Source organism: Macaca fascicularis, chromosome 12 (genome assembly GCF_037993035.2).
Source record: "Macaca fascicularis isolate 582-1 chromosome 12, T2T-MFA8v1.1".
Classification (NCBI taxonomy): Eukaryota; Metazoa; Chordata; class Mammalia; order Primates; family Cercopithecidae; genus Macaca; species Macaca fascicularis.
This window is the reverse complement of record NC_088386.1, coordinates 43478167-43498639: the sequence shown is the minus strand read 5'-3', so window position 1 is coordinate 43498639 and position 20473 is coordinate 43478167. Positions and strand designations below refer to the sequence as shown.

The 20473-nt window shown below is 34.8% G+C and overlaps 1 protein-coding gene across 16 annotated transcripts in view; it reads left to right on the top strand.

The window, feature by feature from the left end:
* ORC4 (origin recognition complex subunit 4) overlaps window positions 1–19737 on the top strand; it is a 91332-nt gene extending 71595 nt beyond the window's left edge. For 9 of the 16 annotated variants that reach the window (XM_065526486.2, XM_045368237.3, XM_015432106.4 and 6 more), the window contains 6 exons: window positions 3295–3468; window positions 8348–8434; window positions 12497–12605; window positions 13409–13504; window positions 13589–13656; window positions 16107–16543. In XM_065526486.2, the coding sequence (XP_065382558.1) occupies window positions 3295–3468; window positions 8348–8434; window positions 12497–12605; window positions 13409–13504; window positions 13589–13656; window positions 16107–16295 (723 nt within the window). In that variant the 3' untranslated portion in view covers window positions 16296–16543. Of the gene's footprint in view, window positions 1–3294; window positions 3469–8347; window positions 8435–12496; window positions 12606–13408; window positions 13505–13588; window positions 13657–16106 lie in introns of all 16 variants that reach the window. The other 7 variants (XM_074009077.1, XM_074009075.1, XM_074009073.1 and 4 more) reach the window with 2 other exon arrangements.
* Window positions 19738–20473: the final 736 nt, after the last annotated feature.

Here is a 20473-nt window from a genome sequence, read left to right as displayed (position 1 = left end):
CAAACCACGTCCATACCATAGCACAGTTATCTCTTTTCTCATGCTATAACTGCCGTGCCTCCATAGCTTGCTTGCCATCCTCTTCCCCCTCCATTCTCCACAGACATATTCAGGCACATGTATACATTCACATCTCCTTTCGTACAGCCCTTTTTCCTTTTCAGAAAAGTGAAACTTTTTACTAATTCATATTTTAACAGTCCTCCTTCCAGTGCTGTTTCTCTATAGAGTCACTGTCATTTGCCCCTCTTTCCCTGTGCTCTAGAGCTTATGATGTATGGCTTTAGTATAAACTCCCCTCATACATCACTGGCTGGTGCTCCACATATCTTTATTCCTCCTTGCCAAAAGCAACAGGCTATGACAAGGATCAAAGAAGCACCCTCCTTCTTGCCAAAAAAAAAAAAAAAAAAAAAAACAACTTCCTTTGGGTGGAAGCGGCTGTGGCAAGTGTTGTTGACCCGATGAAGAACCAAATAAAATGTCAGTAACTTCTTAGCAGTGTTATCGGATGTTCCTTTTTTATTGTGTATATATATAATTCTCCAACTGTGTAGTTCTTTCAAGTGTAATCTTTTTTCTTTCTTTCTTTCTTTCTTTTTTTTTTTTTTTTTTTGAGATGGAGTCTTGCTCTGTCGCCAAGGCTGGAGTGCAATGGCGTGATCTCAGCTCACTGCAACCTCCACCTTCCGGGTTCAAGCAATTCTCCTGCCTTAGCCTCCCGACTAGCTGGGATTACAGCCACACACCACCATGCCTGGCTAATTTTTGTAGTTTTGGTAGGGACGGGGTTTCACCATGTTGTCCAGGCTGCTCTCAAAACTCCTGACCTTGTGATCCGCCCCCCTCGGCCTCCCAAAGTGCTGGGATTACAGGTGTGAGCCACTGCGCCTGGCCTCAAGTATAATTTTATCTGTGTATCCATGTTTATAGGGAGAGATATATAGAGGGAGTAGTGACTTTGCCAGCAAGCATCTTCTTCCCCATTGGGAGTAATTCCATTTTTGTTTTTTGGTTTTGTTTTGTTTTTACTAGTTCCTTTATGCCCACATTGCCAACTTCTGTCATTACTGCCTACTACAAAGACATTATTTACTTCCATCTCTTTTCATTCCCAAATTTAGGGTCTTAATTGTTGCTTGTATTGATATTACTTCTACTGTCTACCTATATGGGTGACCTAGAACTCTTTCTTAATAGAAGATAAATGTGCAATATCTGAATCTCTGAATATAACCTTTCTTCTCTTTTAATTCTCATGCTGGCACTATACTTTTCTTTGACCTCATAAAAACATTCAAAATTTTTTATTCACCCTCGCGCCTCCTACCTCAGGCTGTTAGTCTTTCTTGTCCTCCTTCCCAGACTAACCATGATCCCATTTTGATCACTTGAATTCTTTCCTCTATATCATGATTTCTTGACCTAGGTATTATGAGAGTCATCTTGCTAGATGTGGAAATGTATAGTTCTGGGCTTAAACTACTCCCCTTTTAAAAAACTTTATTCTATAACATTTTAACAATATACATAGGAAAGAATAAATAATAAGCCCTGAATTCCCTTCTCCACTCCTTGCCAAGATTCAATTACTACAGACTAGTTTTATTTATCCTCAACATCTCCCTTAATTCCTGTATTATTCTGAGGCAAAAACTAGGCATTATATCATTTTATCAGTAAGTGTTTTAGAATGTATTTTTAGGAAATAAGGGCTCTCTAAAAATATATTTCCCTAATATAATTGTTATATTAGCTGTAATTCCTTAAATAATATGTATTATTTAAGGTATACTCCCAAGGTATACAACCAAGACAAATGAAACCAGGTAACTACAAAAAAAGTGTATGTGAATGTTTGTAGCGGTATTATTTTTAATAGCTTAAGAAATGTAAACAACAGTGACATCATGTTCATATTTGGGGGTGGGGGCTTTTTAAAACAGCTTTATTGAGATGTAATTTATACCATACAGTTCACTCATTTAAATTATACAGTTAACAGGGTTTTTATTTATAGAGTTGTGCATTTATCACCACAATTTAAGAGCCACATACCTTTTAGCAGTCACCCCAAATCCCCTGTTCCCTCCACAGCCCTATGCAACCACTAATCTACTAATCCACTTTCTGACTGTATAGTAATTTTTGAATCATACAACGTATAGTTTTGTGTGACTGGCTTCTTTAACATGTTTTCAGGGTTGATCTGTGTTACAGCATATATCAGCCCTTTATTCCTTTCTATTGCCAAATAATATTCTGTTGTATAGATATACCACACTTTGTTTATCCATTCATCAGTTGATGGACATTTGGGTTGTTTACATTTCTGAAGCTATTAAAAATAGTACTGCTGCAAACATTCACATACACTTTTTTTGTAGTTACCTGGTTTCATTTGTCTTGGTTGTATACCTTGGAGTGTAACTTAAATAATATATATTATACTATACTATATGTGTAGATGTATATATACATATATAAATTATATATATTATATATATTATACTGTGTACTATAATATATTTTGAAAAATTCCTCAAGTTCAATATTAAAAAGAGATTTAGGAATGACAGTTCCTGCAATTTATGTGACTTAGGAAGATAACTTACCTATTGTGCTTTTGATATCTTGGATAGTTTGAATGCCTATCAGTTTTGTGGAAGTATTTTCTTCATTTAAGAACACTTCGTATGTCCTTGCAAGCAGTACATATTAGTTATCCTTTGGTTTTTAGTGTTCTTTGACGGTAAATTTGATTCCTGATTTCTTCCTAAGGAAAAATAGTACAAATACAAATAAAGTCTAAAAGCATTACTATAAAAAATAAAAATAAAAAATAAAAAGCCGGAAGATAACTTACAAATGCCATGTTGCATTTCTGGCACTTTCCTCTCCTAAAGTTGGTTTCTGCTACCTATCATGCTATTAATTTTTTAATCTCAGTTCTTCATAGAATGTACAGAATTCCTTACTGACACTCTTGTTGTTACTGTGACATATAGCTATTTAATATAGTCAGTTTTTTTAAACAATCATATTGGGTCTTGGAATGTTACAGATTAGCTGAGAGTAACATGGTAGGAAAAAGGCATGACATCACCAGGCCAGCAGTTGCCTGGAGGGGGATTATTTAGTTTGCATAAAATGTTTTAAATGTTTAATTATGTGTTATAGACTAAACATTACTAATTATAGGTGATAGTTTACTTATATCTCTAATATTGGTACAGTTTTTTTTTTTTTTTTAAACATTCATCTTGCTTATAGAGATTTCTGTTTGTTTTTAAGGATATTTTGGAACTCTTAGAAAAAAGAGTGAAGTCAAGATTTTCTCACCGGCAGATACACTTAATGAATTCATTTGGTTTTCCACAGTATGTTAAAATATTTAAAGAACAGTTATCTCTACCAGCAGAATTTCCAGACAAGCTTTTTGCTGAGAAGTGGAATGAAAATGTTCAGGTAACTTAAAGGCAATAAAACTAAATGTTCCTTGCTATATGATTTAAAGCAATTAAAACACAAATTTTAGAAATTAGTAAATTAACACAAAGTTTCTAATATTGCTGAGGGATAAAGCTACAGGAATACAAATTATATGCTTTTTTAAAATTTTCTTGTAACAGTTGAAATGTCGTATCTGCTAAGTTCTATCTCAAAAGAACATTACAGTCAAGCTTTAGGATTTATGTTATTAGTTTGAAGTAAACTTTAATGAGGCTTTAGTTTTATCTATATGTGGTTTATATTTCAGATAATTTTATTAGTGAATTTGCATAATTTACTTTTATATTTTACATATTTAGCAATAATAATAAATAGTAAATAATGATAAATAAATGTTAGTGATTCATACCTATTCTGTGTGGATTTTTTTTCTTCCAGTTTTCATTAGCAATTTCAGCTTTTACTTTGTTGGGCCTTAAGAGGCAGCACAGACTGTGGCACCTCCGGTTATATTATCTATTAGGTGATCACATCTCTCAGTCCCTGGAGACCTGAGAATCTTAGATACAAAGGCAGGTTCATATGTTGTTTTAAAGATTTGCCACACCTTTGAGACTATAAATTTACCTGTGCTTAAAATATTCTCAACACACTAGCATTTTAATCTTATGCTGTCAAGAAGCTTCAGTTGGCAAAGAGAAAGGAGGAAGTATGCATGTGTATGTGTATTTAATAACCTAATTGAAAAACATTGTTAATGAATAAGTCCCTTATGGTAGAATCTCAAAAAATATTGGCCTCGTGAGAGTGGAAAATAATATGGAGTCCCTGGCTCTGAAGGAATTGGGAAAAATTGATTGATAATATTAAAATACTGGTAAGGATAATTAGATCTTTGAATAGAATTACACAGTCTATATTCAGTGACTCTATAAAAAAGATTGTTTTATTTTAAAGCAGTAGTGGTAGATTGTATTTTTTTTTTTTTTGAGATGGAGTCTTGCTGTGTTGCCCAGGCTGGGGTGCAGTGGCGCAATCTTGGCTCACTGCAAGCTCCGCCTCCCAGGTTCACGCCATTCTCCTGCCTCAGCCTCCTGAGTAGCTGGGACTACAGGAGCCTGCCACCACGCCCAGCTAATTTTTTGTATTTTTAGTAGAGACGGGGTTTCACTGCGTTAGCCAGAATGGTCTCGATCTCCTGACCTTGTCATCTGCCTGCCTCAGCCACCCAAAGTGCTGGGATTACAGGCGTGAGCCACCACACCTGACCTCAAGTAGATTGTGTTTTTACCATGAATTCTTACATACTAATACTAAATTGGAAGCATTTTGCATTTAGTTTGTTCTTTAAATGATTATTGTTTTGATTATAAAATATAGTCTGCTCATGTAAGCACTATTAATTTTGACACATTTCATTTTTTAAAAAAGTCGTAAAAGTTTATTGAACAAAATGTAATCAGTGCAAAAAAATACATGATAAACAGTGGAAGTTTCCCATAAGACTATATCAATTCTCCTTCCTTCTACTATGGAGTAATTATTTGGTCTATAACATTGCAGAGTTTATATACATGCTAAATATATTGTTTTTACGTAAAGGACTCAAAGCCTACATATGTTTATATTACTTTTTCCCATTGTTATGACTGATAATTCCTTGTTCTTTTTCTTAATACAACTATACATAATTGTATGTAAAAATAGCTCACATTATCTTTAAAATTCAGATACTATGCCTTGATATAATTAGGTATGGATCCTCCCTTCCACTCAAATTAATCATTCCTGAGACTTGGATAGTTCAATTACCTGAGCCAAGTGTCTTTGATACTATTTCTAATTATAGGATTCCATCTATAGGAGCACTTTCTTTGTAGTTGGTACTCCCACATTGTCCCCTCTTACCGGGGTCTGGTATGGACCAGACCTCTGGATCTTCAGCTTTTAGGTCTACTTTTCAGTGCTTCACAGACTTTCGTCTTCTACAACTCCTGAACTGATTGTCTTATTCCACCAGTATATTTTTCTGGCTGTTTTAGAGATTCAAATGTAGTCTTTCATAGTATTTAAATTTCTGTACTTTACATGGGCTCTTATTTTTTCCATACCTGCTCACACTTAATCTTCCTAAGTTAACTACATGGTCCAGGTTGCATTGTGCCATTTTCCATCCACCGTCCTTCCCAACTGTATTGCATTCTGAGCATCTCAAAGTGGGTCTGTAAATAAAGAGGATGCTGGGAGTTACTGGTGAAGAAGTATAACTCTGCATGACTTAGGAAATGGTAACTATATGTTAATAGTGTAACTACTCTACTTTCTGGACTTTTGTTGCAGACCTTAAATCCCCTGAATGTGAGCACTATCCTGTCATCTTTTTGACAGTCTTAATAGTCCATTTCATTAAGTAGAAGCAGCATCACTGGTGTTTGTGTCTCTTGAGTTCTAATATTTTCTTCCCCTATCTTGATTATCTTATGCCTCTCTTTGGTATGTGAATAAAATGAGCTTCACTTGAAAAATCTGTCAGCACCATGGTCAGAGTCCCTGCCTTGTGGAGTAGGGTGGTAGCTGCATTAAGGGAGCTATTCTTTCTCTTAGTGCTGATTATCCAGGAAGTTATTTTTAATGGCAAGATTAAGCCAATAGCAGTGATACAGATAACAGGTCACACATGGAATCTCATCCACAAAATATCTTCAGGATAAGATGAAACCTTGATATCCTGCCTAATTTGAAGGTTTGTTTTAGCCCTACTTCAAATGAGTCAAATAAGTAAGCAGAGTAGACTCTATCTTAGCATGGCAGTATAAGAGAGATCCTTTAAAAAGAACATTTAAAAGAATCATACCTTATTCTCCTCAAATGAAATCTACCAAAGTACTGTAGCTCATGTGGTTGTTGATAATAGCCTTATCCTCAAATAGGGTATAGTGTTTGAATCAAGATGGATTTAAAAATATAATAAACGATGTTAGACAATTTTTTTTTTGTTTAAATGGCTCATGTAGATAAGGTAGGCATTTTAAAAAGCAGAGTAAGTAATTATAGAAGCAAGAAGGTGATAGCTTTTAGAAAGAGGGGGGACTGGAGTCAAACCACTAATAATAAAGAGATAAAGTAGGAAGATGGAGTATAGAAGATTAACCTTTGAAGCATCATGCCAAAAAGAGGCAAATACAGGTTTTAAAAATAATTGATTCTTGCAGAGAAAATTTCTTAAATCAGTTTTGTCTCAGGTGGATTTTCTTTAGTTTTCCTAAGTGCTCTGATTTTACCACATCAACTTTTACAAGTTACAGATTACAGAAGCAAAGACTATAGTTTGCCTGTGATATTTAGCCACATATCTTCCATATTTCAATTTTAAAACTGTGGAAAAGCTAAACAAATTTTTTTTTTTAATTTCCAAAAGTTATTTTTTTTTATGTTCACCCTGTGTACTTCCAAGGAAATTCTACCCTGTTTGTGATAGAAAAAGATATATATAGTAACCAGAAGTCCTTTAAAATACAAAGACTAGAAACAATAGCAAGGGAGTGGGAACTATAATTAATAATATATTTCCTGAGAGTATAAAATTTCATTCCAGTAGACTAGAACTTACTTCTGAATCTGGTCTTCTTAGAGTGGACAAAGTAAAGACATGTAATTCAGCTCTAGAAAATACAGAAATGCTTAGTTTTCTGGGGTTTTTTTGTTTGTTTTTTTAAGAAAAAAGAATTCTTATTCCATGCAGATAATTTTTGAAAAATTATGTCGATCTTTTCCAGGCCTTTCTTGGCTCTGCTACCTCTGAATTTACTCTCTTTTCATCTAATCCTTTCTTCAATGCCAATGTGCCTCACCTTCCATTCAACCCTAATATACTGCAGTCACTTGCCTCTTTAGATGTTGCTTTCTCAAAAGGCCCTGGTGACCTTTGAATTTCTAAAGCCATTAGCCTCTTCTCAAATATATCTTAATTTTACAAAGTAGTTCATATTGTTGAACCCCACTTCTCTCTTAAAACTTTCTTCCCTTGTTTTCTAGATCTCTGCTGTCTTAGATTCTCTTCCAGTCTTTGGTATTTTTCTTACTTTCTTAGTTTTTCTCTTTTCCCACCTACTACTTAAATATTGATAATCCAAGATTCATTTCTTGAGCACATTTCACTTTTCACAGGCCATTTTGTTTCCCATAGATTATCTTTGATTTTTATCTTCTACCTTTCAAACCCTTCCTTCTCTTCTGCTACCAGTTAATTCTCTACCAGATATATCTCCTATAAGTGTCTTAATTCTCTTTTGTCTTCATTACCACTCAGATAGTTCAGACCCTCCTTACCTCTTGTCTGGACAGCTGCCTCCAATTAGGTTTTTCTGCCTTTGTCTTTTTGTACATTCACTTTGCCAGTAACTGAAACTCCAGTACGTGACTACTCATTTTCTGCCAATATGTGATGATTTTCCTACTACTCATGCTGTTCCCTGTAACTGGAATGCTCTTCCTTCTTTTTTAAATCTCTTGTCTCATCCAGTTTAAGCATTATTTGTAGTGCTTTACCTTGTTTCCCTAGGTACAGTAACTCATGTGCTTGTGTTTTTGTGCTGCATTTTGTTCATTTCACTGGTATTACTGTAGTTTCCTTTATTCAAGTAGGAATTTGGGGTTAGCAAGGATTGTATTATCATAGTGTTTATTGAATTAATGTAAAGAACAGGATAAGGAAATCAGTAGACTGGAAACTTTATTTTGGTTTTAGTGTTCTACAAATAAGACCAACATCTATTTAATAATGAATTAATATTAGATAGCATTAATAAGGCACACCAACCAGTAAGGCACAGGATTATATTTGGGTTTTAAACTACATCTTTCCTCAATTTTGGCTTTTCCCCCCCCCTCTTAGTATCTCTCAGAAGATAGAAGTGTGCAAGAAGTACTACAGAAGCATTTCAATATCAGCAAAAACCTGCGGTCATTACACATGCTATTGGTTTGTATTAGTTTTGTTTTATTGCTTGTTGCTTTGTTTTTGTTTTTGTTTTTGATAGTGATGGGGTCTCACTTTGTTGCCCAGACTGGTTGCGAACTCCTGTCCTTAAGCCATCCTCCCACCTCTGCCTCCCTAAGTGCTGACATCACAGGCATCAGCCACTGTGCCTAGCCTACTTTTATCATTTTCTGTCTTTCACTAGATAATTAAGTTTTTATGGGAATTGATTAAACCTGTAGGTAAATTTTGGGAGAATCGACATGCATTGGAACACTACATTGAGTGTTCCAATCTCTGAATAGGGTTCATATCTCCTTTTATTTGATTTCTTGTTTGATTACTTTCATCAGCATTTTATAGCTCTTACTACACAGATGATGTAGTTATTTAATGTGTATACCAGTATTTAATTTGTTAGAACAATTGTAAATGGTGGCTTGAAGTTTTGGTTTCCCACATATTCATTACATATAGAATATGTGATTGATTACATATATACACTTTAATATATAGAAATGTGATTGACTTTTGTGTGTTGATCTTATAGTCTATGCTGAACTCACTTATTCTAGGAGGTTTTTTAATAGATTCCTTGGGACTTTTGATGTAGACCATTACATTTTTCACAAATAGTGACTTTTTTTTTCTTTCCAATCTGTATGCCTTTTATTGCTTTCCTTGCTTTTTTGCAATGACTAGAATTTCCAGTGTTATGCTGAATTAGAACAGTGAGAGAGGACATCCTTTCTTGTTCCCAGTCTTAGGAAGAAAGGATTCAAACTTTTACCATTAAGTATGATGTTAGCTATAGGTTTTTAATACATGTTCATTATCAGGTTGAGGTAATCCTCATCTGTTTGTAATTTGCTGAGAGTTTATTATACATGGGTGTTGGATTTTGTCAAGTGCTTGTTCTTGTTTCACATGATCATATTTCTCTTTAACCTGTTGATATATTTGATTACATTATTTTTTGAGTGTTGAACCAGCCTTATATACCTGGAATAAATCCTACTTGGTTATGATGTTTTGCCAAGTAATTATGTCTTAAGCTTACATAATACCAGTATCAAACAAGAAGTACTTAATTGTTCTGAAAATTAACTTTCTTCACTAAGAGTAATTTGGTTTTAGTCTAATATTTCTAGAAAATTATGGCAGATACCTTTGAAAGAGAAGATAGTTTTGGTTTCACAGAAAAGTCATTTTTAATAATAATGATAGAATAATAATGATAGTAGCTACCATTTATTGACCAGCATATGAGCCAAGTATTGTAGATACTAGTAGTACCTATATTATGTCTGACCATTGGAATAATCTTATTTTTTATTCTTACCCCTAAAGAAATTCAGGCTCCTTAAAGCTTAATAACTTGCCCAAGGTCACATTACTAGTAGATAACAAAGCCAGGACTTAATTCAAAGCTCTCTGGCTTCAAGTTTGTGTCCTACTTGGCTGTATGGTTCACCCATGTTTACATACAAGTTTTCTTTCCTCATTGCTGTTTTTGCTGAGGAAAGTTAAGTCTTTTTATCCCTATTTACTTTCCCTCTATTGTCAAAAGCATACTGCCATTTTCAGCAACAACTGTCTTTATCATGAAGGAATTTGAGGACGAGTAATTTTTAGAGGAGGTATGTGTGTATATATATGTATCTCCATCCGGAAAATATCTCTGCCTCCATATTGTCAATAGTAATGACCATTGTTCTGCCATTTTTCCATTAATTTTTAATTCATGGTAATTAATTAAATAATGGCTTGTTTTTTGTCATATGGGATTCTACTTTGAGGGCTGCTTACTCATATTCTTAGCTCATCCCATTATTGGTTGTCATTGTCTTCCTGTGGAAGCTCATTATAGATTACAGATTTTCGGCCTCTCCAGTAACCAGAGAAATACTACAATTAAACTTTTTTTCTTGCCAATCTAGTGGCAGGGTTAAAGGTTATGCTTGATGGTATCGTGACTGTGACTTAATATTTATCACTGCTGCCAACATAAATATGTGTAAGTGCTTTGGAGAGTAATTTAGCAAATTAGTTAACTAGAGAAACATACTTATACTAGAGAAACTCTAGTTACCTAATGCACAGGAAGACGTGTCCAAGGTTGTTTACTGCAGTCTTGTTTATAATTGGGGAAAAAAAAGAAATGACAGATGTCTGTCAATGGGAAATTAGCAAATGAATAATTGTGGGTATATACAAAGAAATATAACAAAAAAATGAATAAACCAGAATTGATACTGCCTCAACATGGATAAAACCTCACAGTGAAGAGAGTTGTGAAAGTGTATTTATATAAAAGTTGAAAATTACTCTGTTGTATAATACATGTATATGTAGAAGTACACAGTATTAGGTTGGCGAAAAGTTACCATTACTTTCAGTGCCAAAAATGGCAATTACTTTTGCACCAACCTAATAGTGTAGACATGCTTGGTTTTTTTATGTGGGGAAGAGTAGAGTCCCGTCCGGAGGAGATGGACTCTAAGATCATTTTCTTAAACAGGGAAAGTAGTCATGGATATTTAATTTATTATTCTCTGTTGCCTTTGTTAAAAAAAAATTTCTTATGCCTTTGCGTCCTCATAGCTTAGCTCCCACATATCAGTGAAAACATATGATGTTTGGTTTTCCATTCCTGAGTTACTTCACTTAGAATAATAGTCTCCAGTTTCATCCAGGTCATTGCAAATGCTGTTAGTTCATTCCTTTTTATGACTCTGTAGTATTCCGCAGTATATATATACCACAGTTTCTTTATCCACTCGATTGATGGGCATTTGGGTTGGTTCTACGATTTTGCAGTTGTGACTTGTGCTGCTATAAACATGGGTGTGCAAGTATCTTTTTCACATAATGACCTCTTTTCCTCTGAGTAGATGCCCTGTAGTGTGATTGCTGTATCAAATGGTATTTCTACTTTTAGTTCTTTAAGGAATCTCCACATTGTTTTCCAGTGGGGCGAGGGATAAAAGACTACAAATATGATGCAGTGTATACTGCTCGAGTGATGCGTGCACTGAAGTCTCACAAATCACCACTAAACAACTTACTCATGTAACCAAATACCATACCACCCGTATGACAATAACTTATGGAAAAATGAAATTAAAAAATAAAAATTAAACAGAATTCATAATTAAAGGAAAAAGGAAAGGAGAAAGAGAGGGAGCACTGGCAATCTAGGTCCCAACCAGTAGGAGAATGAAGGACAAGGATTGCCAGACTCTTTGCCCAGCTAATCACTTGGCGCCTTGCGCCCTGGTTAAGGTGGAGGAGAGAGTTTCTTGGATAATTATATCCCAAATATTGCATGGCACATACTTATACTAAGAAACTATTGTTTATTTGAAATTGAAATTTAAGAAGAGGTCATGCATTTTTATCTGGTAAATCTTCTAACCCTAAATGACCAAATTTAACTTTTATGAAAAATACAAATAAGGAAGAAAGGAAATCTTCAAATACTTGAGTAGCAGCTCTGCTCCAGGACCTCTGTTCATTTTTGGAAACTAAAGAAGCAGCACAAGAGAAGTAGACTCTGCTTTCAAGGGGAGTTATTCCTGAGTATAAATGTGCTATTTTTTTTCTCTTTTGTATAACTGAACATAAAACAGCTAACTGCTATGTAAATTAACACTAACGTGGCTGGATGATTAGGTGGTGAAAAAGTTAACAAGGCATAGATCTGCCTTTTGGACTTGTGTTTGGGGCTTTTATTAGTAAGTATTCTTAATTATTTTCAGTTTCTTCTCCTTGACCTACTCCTCTTTAAATATTGTTCTTCCGAACATTAAGTAAACAAGTTATGCAAGTGGGATGGGCTAGAGAGAGCAGCAAAAACTTCTTTTATGCTTTACATCTGCAGTTATGTGACACACAAATTGAAATACTGTATTTTAATAGAACTGAATTTGAGAATACCTTCCTCAGCATTAATATTTACTCTCCCTTAAGAATTGACTATACAAATTCAGAAGTTTTGCACAGTAGTATCTCCAAAATGCCCATGTAAATACGTAATTGTTTTTCTGATCCACATTTCCCTAGATGCTTACTTTAAATCGAGTAACAGCATCACACCCATTTATGACTGCCATAGATCTAATGGAAGCAAGTCAACTGTGTAGCATGGACTCAAAAGCAAATATTGTACATGGTAAGAGCCCAGCCTTATTTTTTAAATTGTGGTTTTTAAAACTTTGAATTTAGATAATGGAATGTTTTTAAAATTACAGTAAACATGGGCATAATACTTTATAAAATACTTTTCTATCCATATAGCCTTTAACTTAGTCCTTTTGAAGGTACTATCACTCCCATTTAAAATGAAAAAAAAAATTTGACACTCTGCCTTTTTTGCCACATTGGAAATCCAGGTAAGACTACGTTGCTGATGTTATCATTGTATCAAGAGCTACTGAAGAGCATTCGCTGGGTTTCAGCCATTTTGGGTTCGTTATTTCCTTTTGCAAACGTAATGAACCTTTTCCTCTCCAGGGGGAAAAAAGGAATACACATATTTGGATATAATTTCCAGTTTAGGAAGTCTCTGGATAAAGCCTATCCAAAGGCCCTGTGTGATTTAAAGTCACATAAAAATTGAAGTTTATTTTGTTTACTGTGGGCCATATGGTGAGTGCTTAATAATATTGTCGCTAATCTTTGTGACATTTCTAAAAGTTTAAAAATATCCTTATTTTGCAGATATGGAAAACTAAGCACAGGGAGGTGAAGTAACTTAAATTTATATAGATAATAGTGATTGGAACACATTTGAAATCTAGAATCTTGACCTTCTTCACCCCTCAAAACCATAGATCTTTCACTATATTTAAATTCTCAATAATTTGTAGCTGCTCATTTTTGAATTTTCAATAATGAAGTATTTTGCTATTTGGAGAACAGTTTTTTCAGTCTTATGTGTCATTAAACTGATAGTTTTTTTCCCTTTTACTATAGGTCTATCAGTCTTGGAAATCTGTCTTATAATAGCAATGAAACATTTAAATGACATCTATGAGGAAGAGCCATTTAATTTTCAAATGGTCTATAATGGTGAGATGAGACTTAAGTAGCTTTTTTCTGACTCTTCCCCACTGCTTATTTGAAGGTATAATGTTGTCATTGCTTTCTACCCAGAGTTTCAGAAGTTTGTTCAAAGGAAAGCACATTCTGTTTATAATTTTGAAAAACCTGTTGTCATGAAGGTAAGATTTAGTTTGCTATTTTTCTACAGACAAGTATATTTTTTACATCCAATTTGATTATGTATTAAAATTGCACTTTCATTTTTAAATATTAAGTATTATAGAGATTTTTTTAAAACAATTATCTAAAAATGAAATATTTTGAAAAAATCTGAGGAAGTGACCAGTTGTTTTAGTTTGTGGAGGTATACTGCCCTCTGCTGTCTCTTCATAGCACTTGCATCCTGAAAACAACTTCAGTATAGTGTGTGATACAACCTTTCCCTTTCCAACCCAAGGATTGATTGGCTTTTATAATCGCAGCAGTAAAAGAAAAAAAATGAAAATAAGAGCCATTAAGAAACTTAAAAGACAAAATCTCACTGGCCTGTGAGGGGATACAGACAAAGTGTTATTTGAGGGCTGAGTCATGAGTTTTACAACTTCAGGACTTCATGTAGATTACCATTGTCCACTACAAAGATAATGTGAGCCATGTAATGTAGTTTTAGATTTTCTAGTACCTGTAAGAAAAAAGGTGTAATTTTAATTATATATTATATTTAATTCAACATATCAAATATGTGTCATTCTATAATCATAGAAAAACAAAGTATTTTACATTCTTTTGAATTAAGTCTTTAACATTTGGTGTACATTTATACTTACAAAGCACATCTCAGTGGCCTAAATATTCACTGGAAATTCTTGCTGTTTAGATTCCATAAAATTTGTAGCTGAGAAAGTAAATTTACATTTTGAAATTGTTCTAAACATGCTCAGAATTTTTTAATAGAATTAAATATCCATTTTTAAGTTTAAATAAAAATTGAGTCACCATTGAAATGCTGAGTAGCCTAGTGTGGACAGTGCAGCTCTTGAGGATTTTAAGGAATGAAACTTTTTTAAAACAGTGGATCCCCAAGTCCACTGGCATCCCTTGTAGGCCCTAGTAATCAGAATTTCATTTCCTGTAGCAACAAAAGTAAGTACAGAGCACTGCCATTTCTTCAAAGAAACAGGAAAAGTATTTTACAATACTGGATGGTTTTTTTCCCCTAATAGTCTTATTTTGTGAGAGTTGTGAAAATGGAAAGGTTACCCAAGTATTTAAATTTTTTGAGTTTTTTTGTTTTTTGTTTTTTGAGATGGAGTCTCCTTCTGTTACCCAGGCTGGAGTACAGTGGTGGGTGCAATCTTGGCTCACTGCAACCTCTGCCTCCCGAGTTAAGCGATTCTCCTGCCTCGGCTTCCTGAATAGCTGGGATTACAGGCGTGCACCACCATACCCAGCTAATTTTTGTATTCTTAGTAGAGACAGGGTTTCACCATGTTGGTCAGGCTGGTCTCTAACTCCTGACCTTGTGATCTGCCCACCTCGGCCTCCTAAAGTGCTGGGATTACAGCCTTGAGCCACTGTGCCCGGCCTGCATTTAAATTCTCAATAATTTGTAGCTGCTCATTTCTGAATTTTCAATAATGAAGTATTTTGCTATTTAGAAATGTTTTAAATCTGCACAGTTCTATTCAGCTCTAATACCTGCAGCCTCCAGTATTTTCTCATTTGCAGATATGAAGGTATCTGAGCTGTTTCTCTATCAGAAGAATTTATGTGATACATAGAGAATATGCTCCAGTGATGTTTTTTTACAGTGAGTTGTAAGAATGTAGTAGAATCCTCAGGAATCTATTTCAGTGTATCGTTATTTAATGGTTAGTATATCATGATTTAATGGTTTCCGTTTTTTTCATACCCTAATAACGTACCTAACACAACACTGAAGGTCAGAAAAGATACAATACATGAATATTAAGGATAAGAGGAAGCAGACAGGAAAGAGCCCTATTAAGATGGGGAAAATGGAAGAATGTTGTGACAGTCTCAGTCTGACTTCTTAGAGGAAACAGGAGCCTGTCCCCTCTCCATGTCCATACCACCCTGTTGAATCCTTTACTTACAGGATCAGCTGAATATGCCTAGTTGACTCCAGGGTCTTTTTCTGCCTCCCTCTTTGTTACAGTTGTTAACTTTTCACATAGCAAAGCAAAGGTAGAGACAGACAAAATATAAATGCAAATCTGAGTAGCTTAGGTAATCGATCAGAAAGTCTTATCTGATTCTTAGGTTTTTACAGACAACTGGAAACACTTTATTAATTAAAGTACTAGGAGGAACTATGATAGAGAATGAGGCCAGGAAGAAAACCGTTATTGTATATATTGAATTAAAGTTTGCCATGTTTACATTCAACAATATATGGACAAGTAAGTGTGCATTGACACTGTTTTACCTGATAATAGAGTTTTTTATGGGGTTGTGAGAGTTTTTTTAGTCCTGTTGATAGTTGTTAGTTTGTTTCCCAGTACTCTGTTCTGCAGCTGACCAAAACACTAACTGTTCTCTGGGAGAGACCAGGAGAGTTGTTACTCTCCTCTCCTATTCAACCTAAACTATTTCTTTCATCTTTCAGGCTTTTGAACACTTGCAACAATTAGAATTAATAAAGCCCATGGAAAGAACTTCAGGAAATTCACAGAGAGAGTACCAGCTGATGAAACTGCTTTTGGATAATACTCAAATTATGAATGCTCTGCAGAAATATCCCAACTGTCCTACAGATGTGAGGCAGTGGGCAACATCCTCACTGAGCTGGTTATGAATATAACCAGTGACTTCAACTTTGGCATTTCATTCATACTTCTGTAGAGAACGAAAAACTATTGTCCTTTAACATGATAATACTAAACATTCTATAAATATTTTTGTATTTATGTGAGACTTGCATGTCTACTGTCTTGGCTGTGTCTTGCCTTTTAATCATGAACAGTTACATGATTTATAATTTCAGTAATTGAGATTACTTTGTAAGTAGCAGTTCAGAAGAATAAAATATGACTGTTTTAGGGACTAGACCATGTGCTTTTTTAACACTTATATATATAATGGTCTATTTGAAGAGCTCACTTCAACCTAACAGCTAGATGTCTTTACAAACCTTAAACCAAAGGAGTAAAAAAAACAATCGTAACAACTGAAGTATAAGTAACCTTTGGTACAGTAGGTTTGCTGCAGGGTTTTTTTCTGTCCACAAGCAAATTTTGGATTCTATCCCAGACTCAGGTTTTCTAGTTCAGGAGACTAACCAGCTTAGTCAGAAGATGGTTCACATGGAAGGAAAAGGCCAAGGAGTTTGAAGATTTTTCTTCTAGATATCTCAAAATGTGGTACTCATACCATCCACATCAGAATCCCTTGTAGGATTTTCTAAAATTACAGATTGTTGAGCTTACCATAGGTCAAAAGGATTGGAATTTGCCTTCTTAACAAGTATAGTCATGGCACCACATAACATTTTGGTCCGTGACACTGTATATATGAGGGTGGTCTTGTAAGACTGTACCATATTTTTATTGTACCTTTTCTATGTTTGAATATACAAATGTTTACCAGTGTGTTACAGTTGCCTACAGTATTACAGTAACATTCTGTACAGCATTGTAGCCTAAGAGTAATAGGCTAGGCTGTATGTATAGCCTAGGTGTGTAACAGGCTATATACCATCAGGGTTTGTGTAAGTACACTCTGTGATGTTCATCCAATGATGAAATCACCCAGAGACACATTTCTCAGAACATAGCCCCATCATGAAGTGACGTGACTGTACCAGAGATTTCTGGAAAAGCACTCCCAAAAGTAATGAGACATGTATGGCAATGTTAACTGAACCTGTATCAAACAGTAAATCCCTGAGGAATGTGGAAATGTCAGTAAAAGCATTGTCTTTTAAGTAAGTTCCAAGATCCATGAATTAACAGAGGCATATATTTAAAATGAAATTTAATAAGCACTTAAGTGACTTCATTTGTTCAAGAATATTTGATTGCCTACTGTGTGCATGGGAGGTTTACAAAAGACAGACTGTCCCTATGCTTGTACAGCTTACAATCCATTTAACTGTTAGAGGCCCTGTGAGATGTAGGTACTGTTATTTACAGATTAGAAAACTAACAAAGCAGTGGCAATGCTGGGAATAGCCAGCAGGCTTGGAATTCAACTCAGTTTAACACCAAAGGCAGTGCTATTAAAACCTGAAGTTCGACAGTGGATTCCTTACCAAATAGTTTTTAAAGTATGCTCTAAGGCACAATGTTTTAATGAAATCTTGGATACAAAGTGGAATAAAAAATTTCTGTGCATAAAAGTAGCTCTTCAGTAGTTACAACATATTCTTTTGCATACATAGCCTTTCCTTCCCTGCAAAAAGTCAAACCTTCTAAGTATTCAGATCCCTGTCATTTACTTTTCAGCAGTCTCATTCAGGCTAAGGCTTGCATACTGATTCTGTGCCATAGTCTACACATTTTTAGGGGATATTTCACCAAAATACTTAACATGGTAACATCACTATTATATACTAGAAGCAAGAATTTTACACTTACGCTCTAACTGACCCTTTTAAAAATTTTCTAAACTATTTGAGGAAAGTATTATTTGTCTTAAAGGGTAACAGCCTCATGAAATGACTTGAGGATTGCAATTTCTTATTAGCTTAAGATGTCACTTAAAAGCTGACAGCCCTCATCTGTCTCATTGGCTACGTAAGAGCTACAGAAGATCTATCAATAACCAAGTATACAGATTTTAAGTACCAATTGAGGTAAACATGAAACAGTTAAAAGCAAATTCAAAAAATACATTAGGAAAAGTTACACAAATGAAGCATATGCGTATTATATTCCCGAAGCATTTTTGTGGGGAGGAGCAGTGTTGATTGTTGGCCTTTCCATATTCTCTCATACAAAAAAGCTAAAGTCTATTTGCAAGAGTTTTGAGCTAACTTCATCTCTTAAATTGCTTGAACTGTCATCAATAAAAACAAGTCTGAAAAACCCTAGTTTAAAAAGCGGTTCAAGAATAATGTAAACTTACACATATAGCTTCAAGATACTTTCTTCATTTACTAGAGGAGGAAAAATAGAACCAAAAAAGCACAAACTGCTTTTTAATCTGACTACCTCAGACTGACAAGCAGGTGAAGGAGGAATATTTCAGTGTGTTTTTTACATCTGTGTTCCCTCCAAGTGGCCTACCAGAAACAGAATTCTTGTTAAAATGACTGATTCTCGTGCACGTGAAAGACTCTGGGGAATGAATGCCTGTTTGGTCCAAACTTACTGTATCATAATGCTGTACATGTTGAAAACATAATACCTATTAATGTCCTAACGAATCACTGTTTTGCAGAAAACACTGTAAGAAACACTTCAGTATTTTCTGTAGAGTTTCCATGCATATTTCACCATGGTTCGCATTCTCGGCCTCATCTGGTTTAGAAAGCAATTCTGTTTCTTTCAAACCACCATAATCTAAGTGCTGCCCCGTCCTTCACCTTTACCCTAGAAAATCTGAGAATTCATTGGTGTGTGCTGTGTGACACAATGCCAACAAGCCTCTGCTTCCTAATACTGGCAGGACCAACACACATACTTGAGTGGGAATATAATCTGTTTAGACGATAATAGAGGGAAATACCATAATTAACAAATCTCCCTTCACTCACCACTATCCTCATTCTTGGCAGTTGTCAAGGTGTAAGCCTCACTGTAAGTTACAAAGCTACCACTCCCCTCTTTAAGAACACATAGCTAAAGAAAAACTGCATATGCAAATCATACCATGTTCATTTTTTTTTTATTTAACTTGGGGATGGAATGGGGATAGCATACATTTTATTTGTACAATATTTAACAATCACTTATCCAAGGTGGGGTTTTATGGGGATTTTAAGCTTTCTGTTAAATACTTGCAGAAAAAATAGCAAGTACGATTTGACAGTAGTACAATAACCTGTGCCCAAAACACAAGAAATACAGAGTAAAGCGAAAATAACTGCTTACCAATATTCTGAGAGGTAACAAATGGGATATGGGTTGAGACTGCATAAAAAACGTACTGCTGGTTGAATATCTGAGGTAAATGATGTTCAATCAAGATGCTACTTGTATCATTTTGCCCACAAATTGATAAATAATTTTATGCGTATCATACCAAATGTTCCTAAAAAGTAATCTTTCAAAAAAGTAAAAAAGAGAAATTGGAAAGTATCTGTGATGACGCTTCTTTCTTTAAAAAAAAAAAAAAGACCAATAATCAGTTTATTCCACTAAACCACCATCTGGCCATGGTTTTTTTCCCTACCACCTGCATTTTACTTAAATGTAGCTGTTACTTAGAGGTGAGGAAACGCGACCAAAGAGATTCTTTTTAAATTTCATGATATGATTCTATTTTAAATTCCAAAGGTGTTGGGTTTTTTCCTGATTGTATTTTCAAAACATCGCCATGAAAGATAGTGCAAGTTCATGGGACTAACAATCATGAGGCACAGTCTCTTTTTCTGGAATTCACAAGGTACCTAGAATTCAAACAAGAATCACACATCACATGCTAAAAAAAACTTCTAGCATCTAAAATACATACAAGAGCTGTGCAGGGCATAGACTTCAAATAAAGCCGAACACTGGTTAATCCATCAGTCCTATGGCAAGTTGATCATAAAGCATTCCTTACGTGGAGATCTGGGCAAGGTAAAGAGTATAAGTTAGAGCAGCAGCAGTTCTGATGGGTATCAGAAAGGCAAAATACAAGACGAGTCATGAGGAGCACCATACACATGAGGAAAGAGTTATTTGGGGGGTTTCAGTTTGCCCCAAAATGGATCACCATTTTTCTCATTCTTTGATCTTTCTTTTTTTCCAGTATCTCTAGCTCAAACTTTCTGTTAACTTGCCCACTCTGCACTGACTGTAAACCAAACACTAAATACCCTGCAAAAGA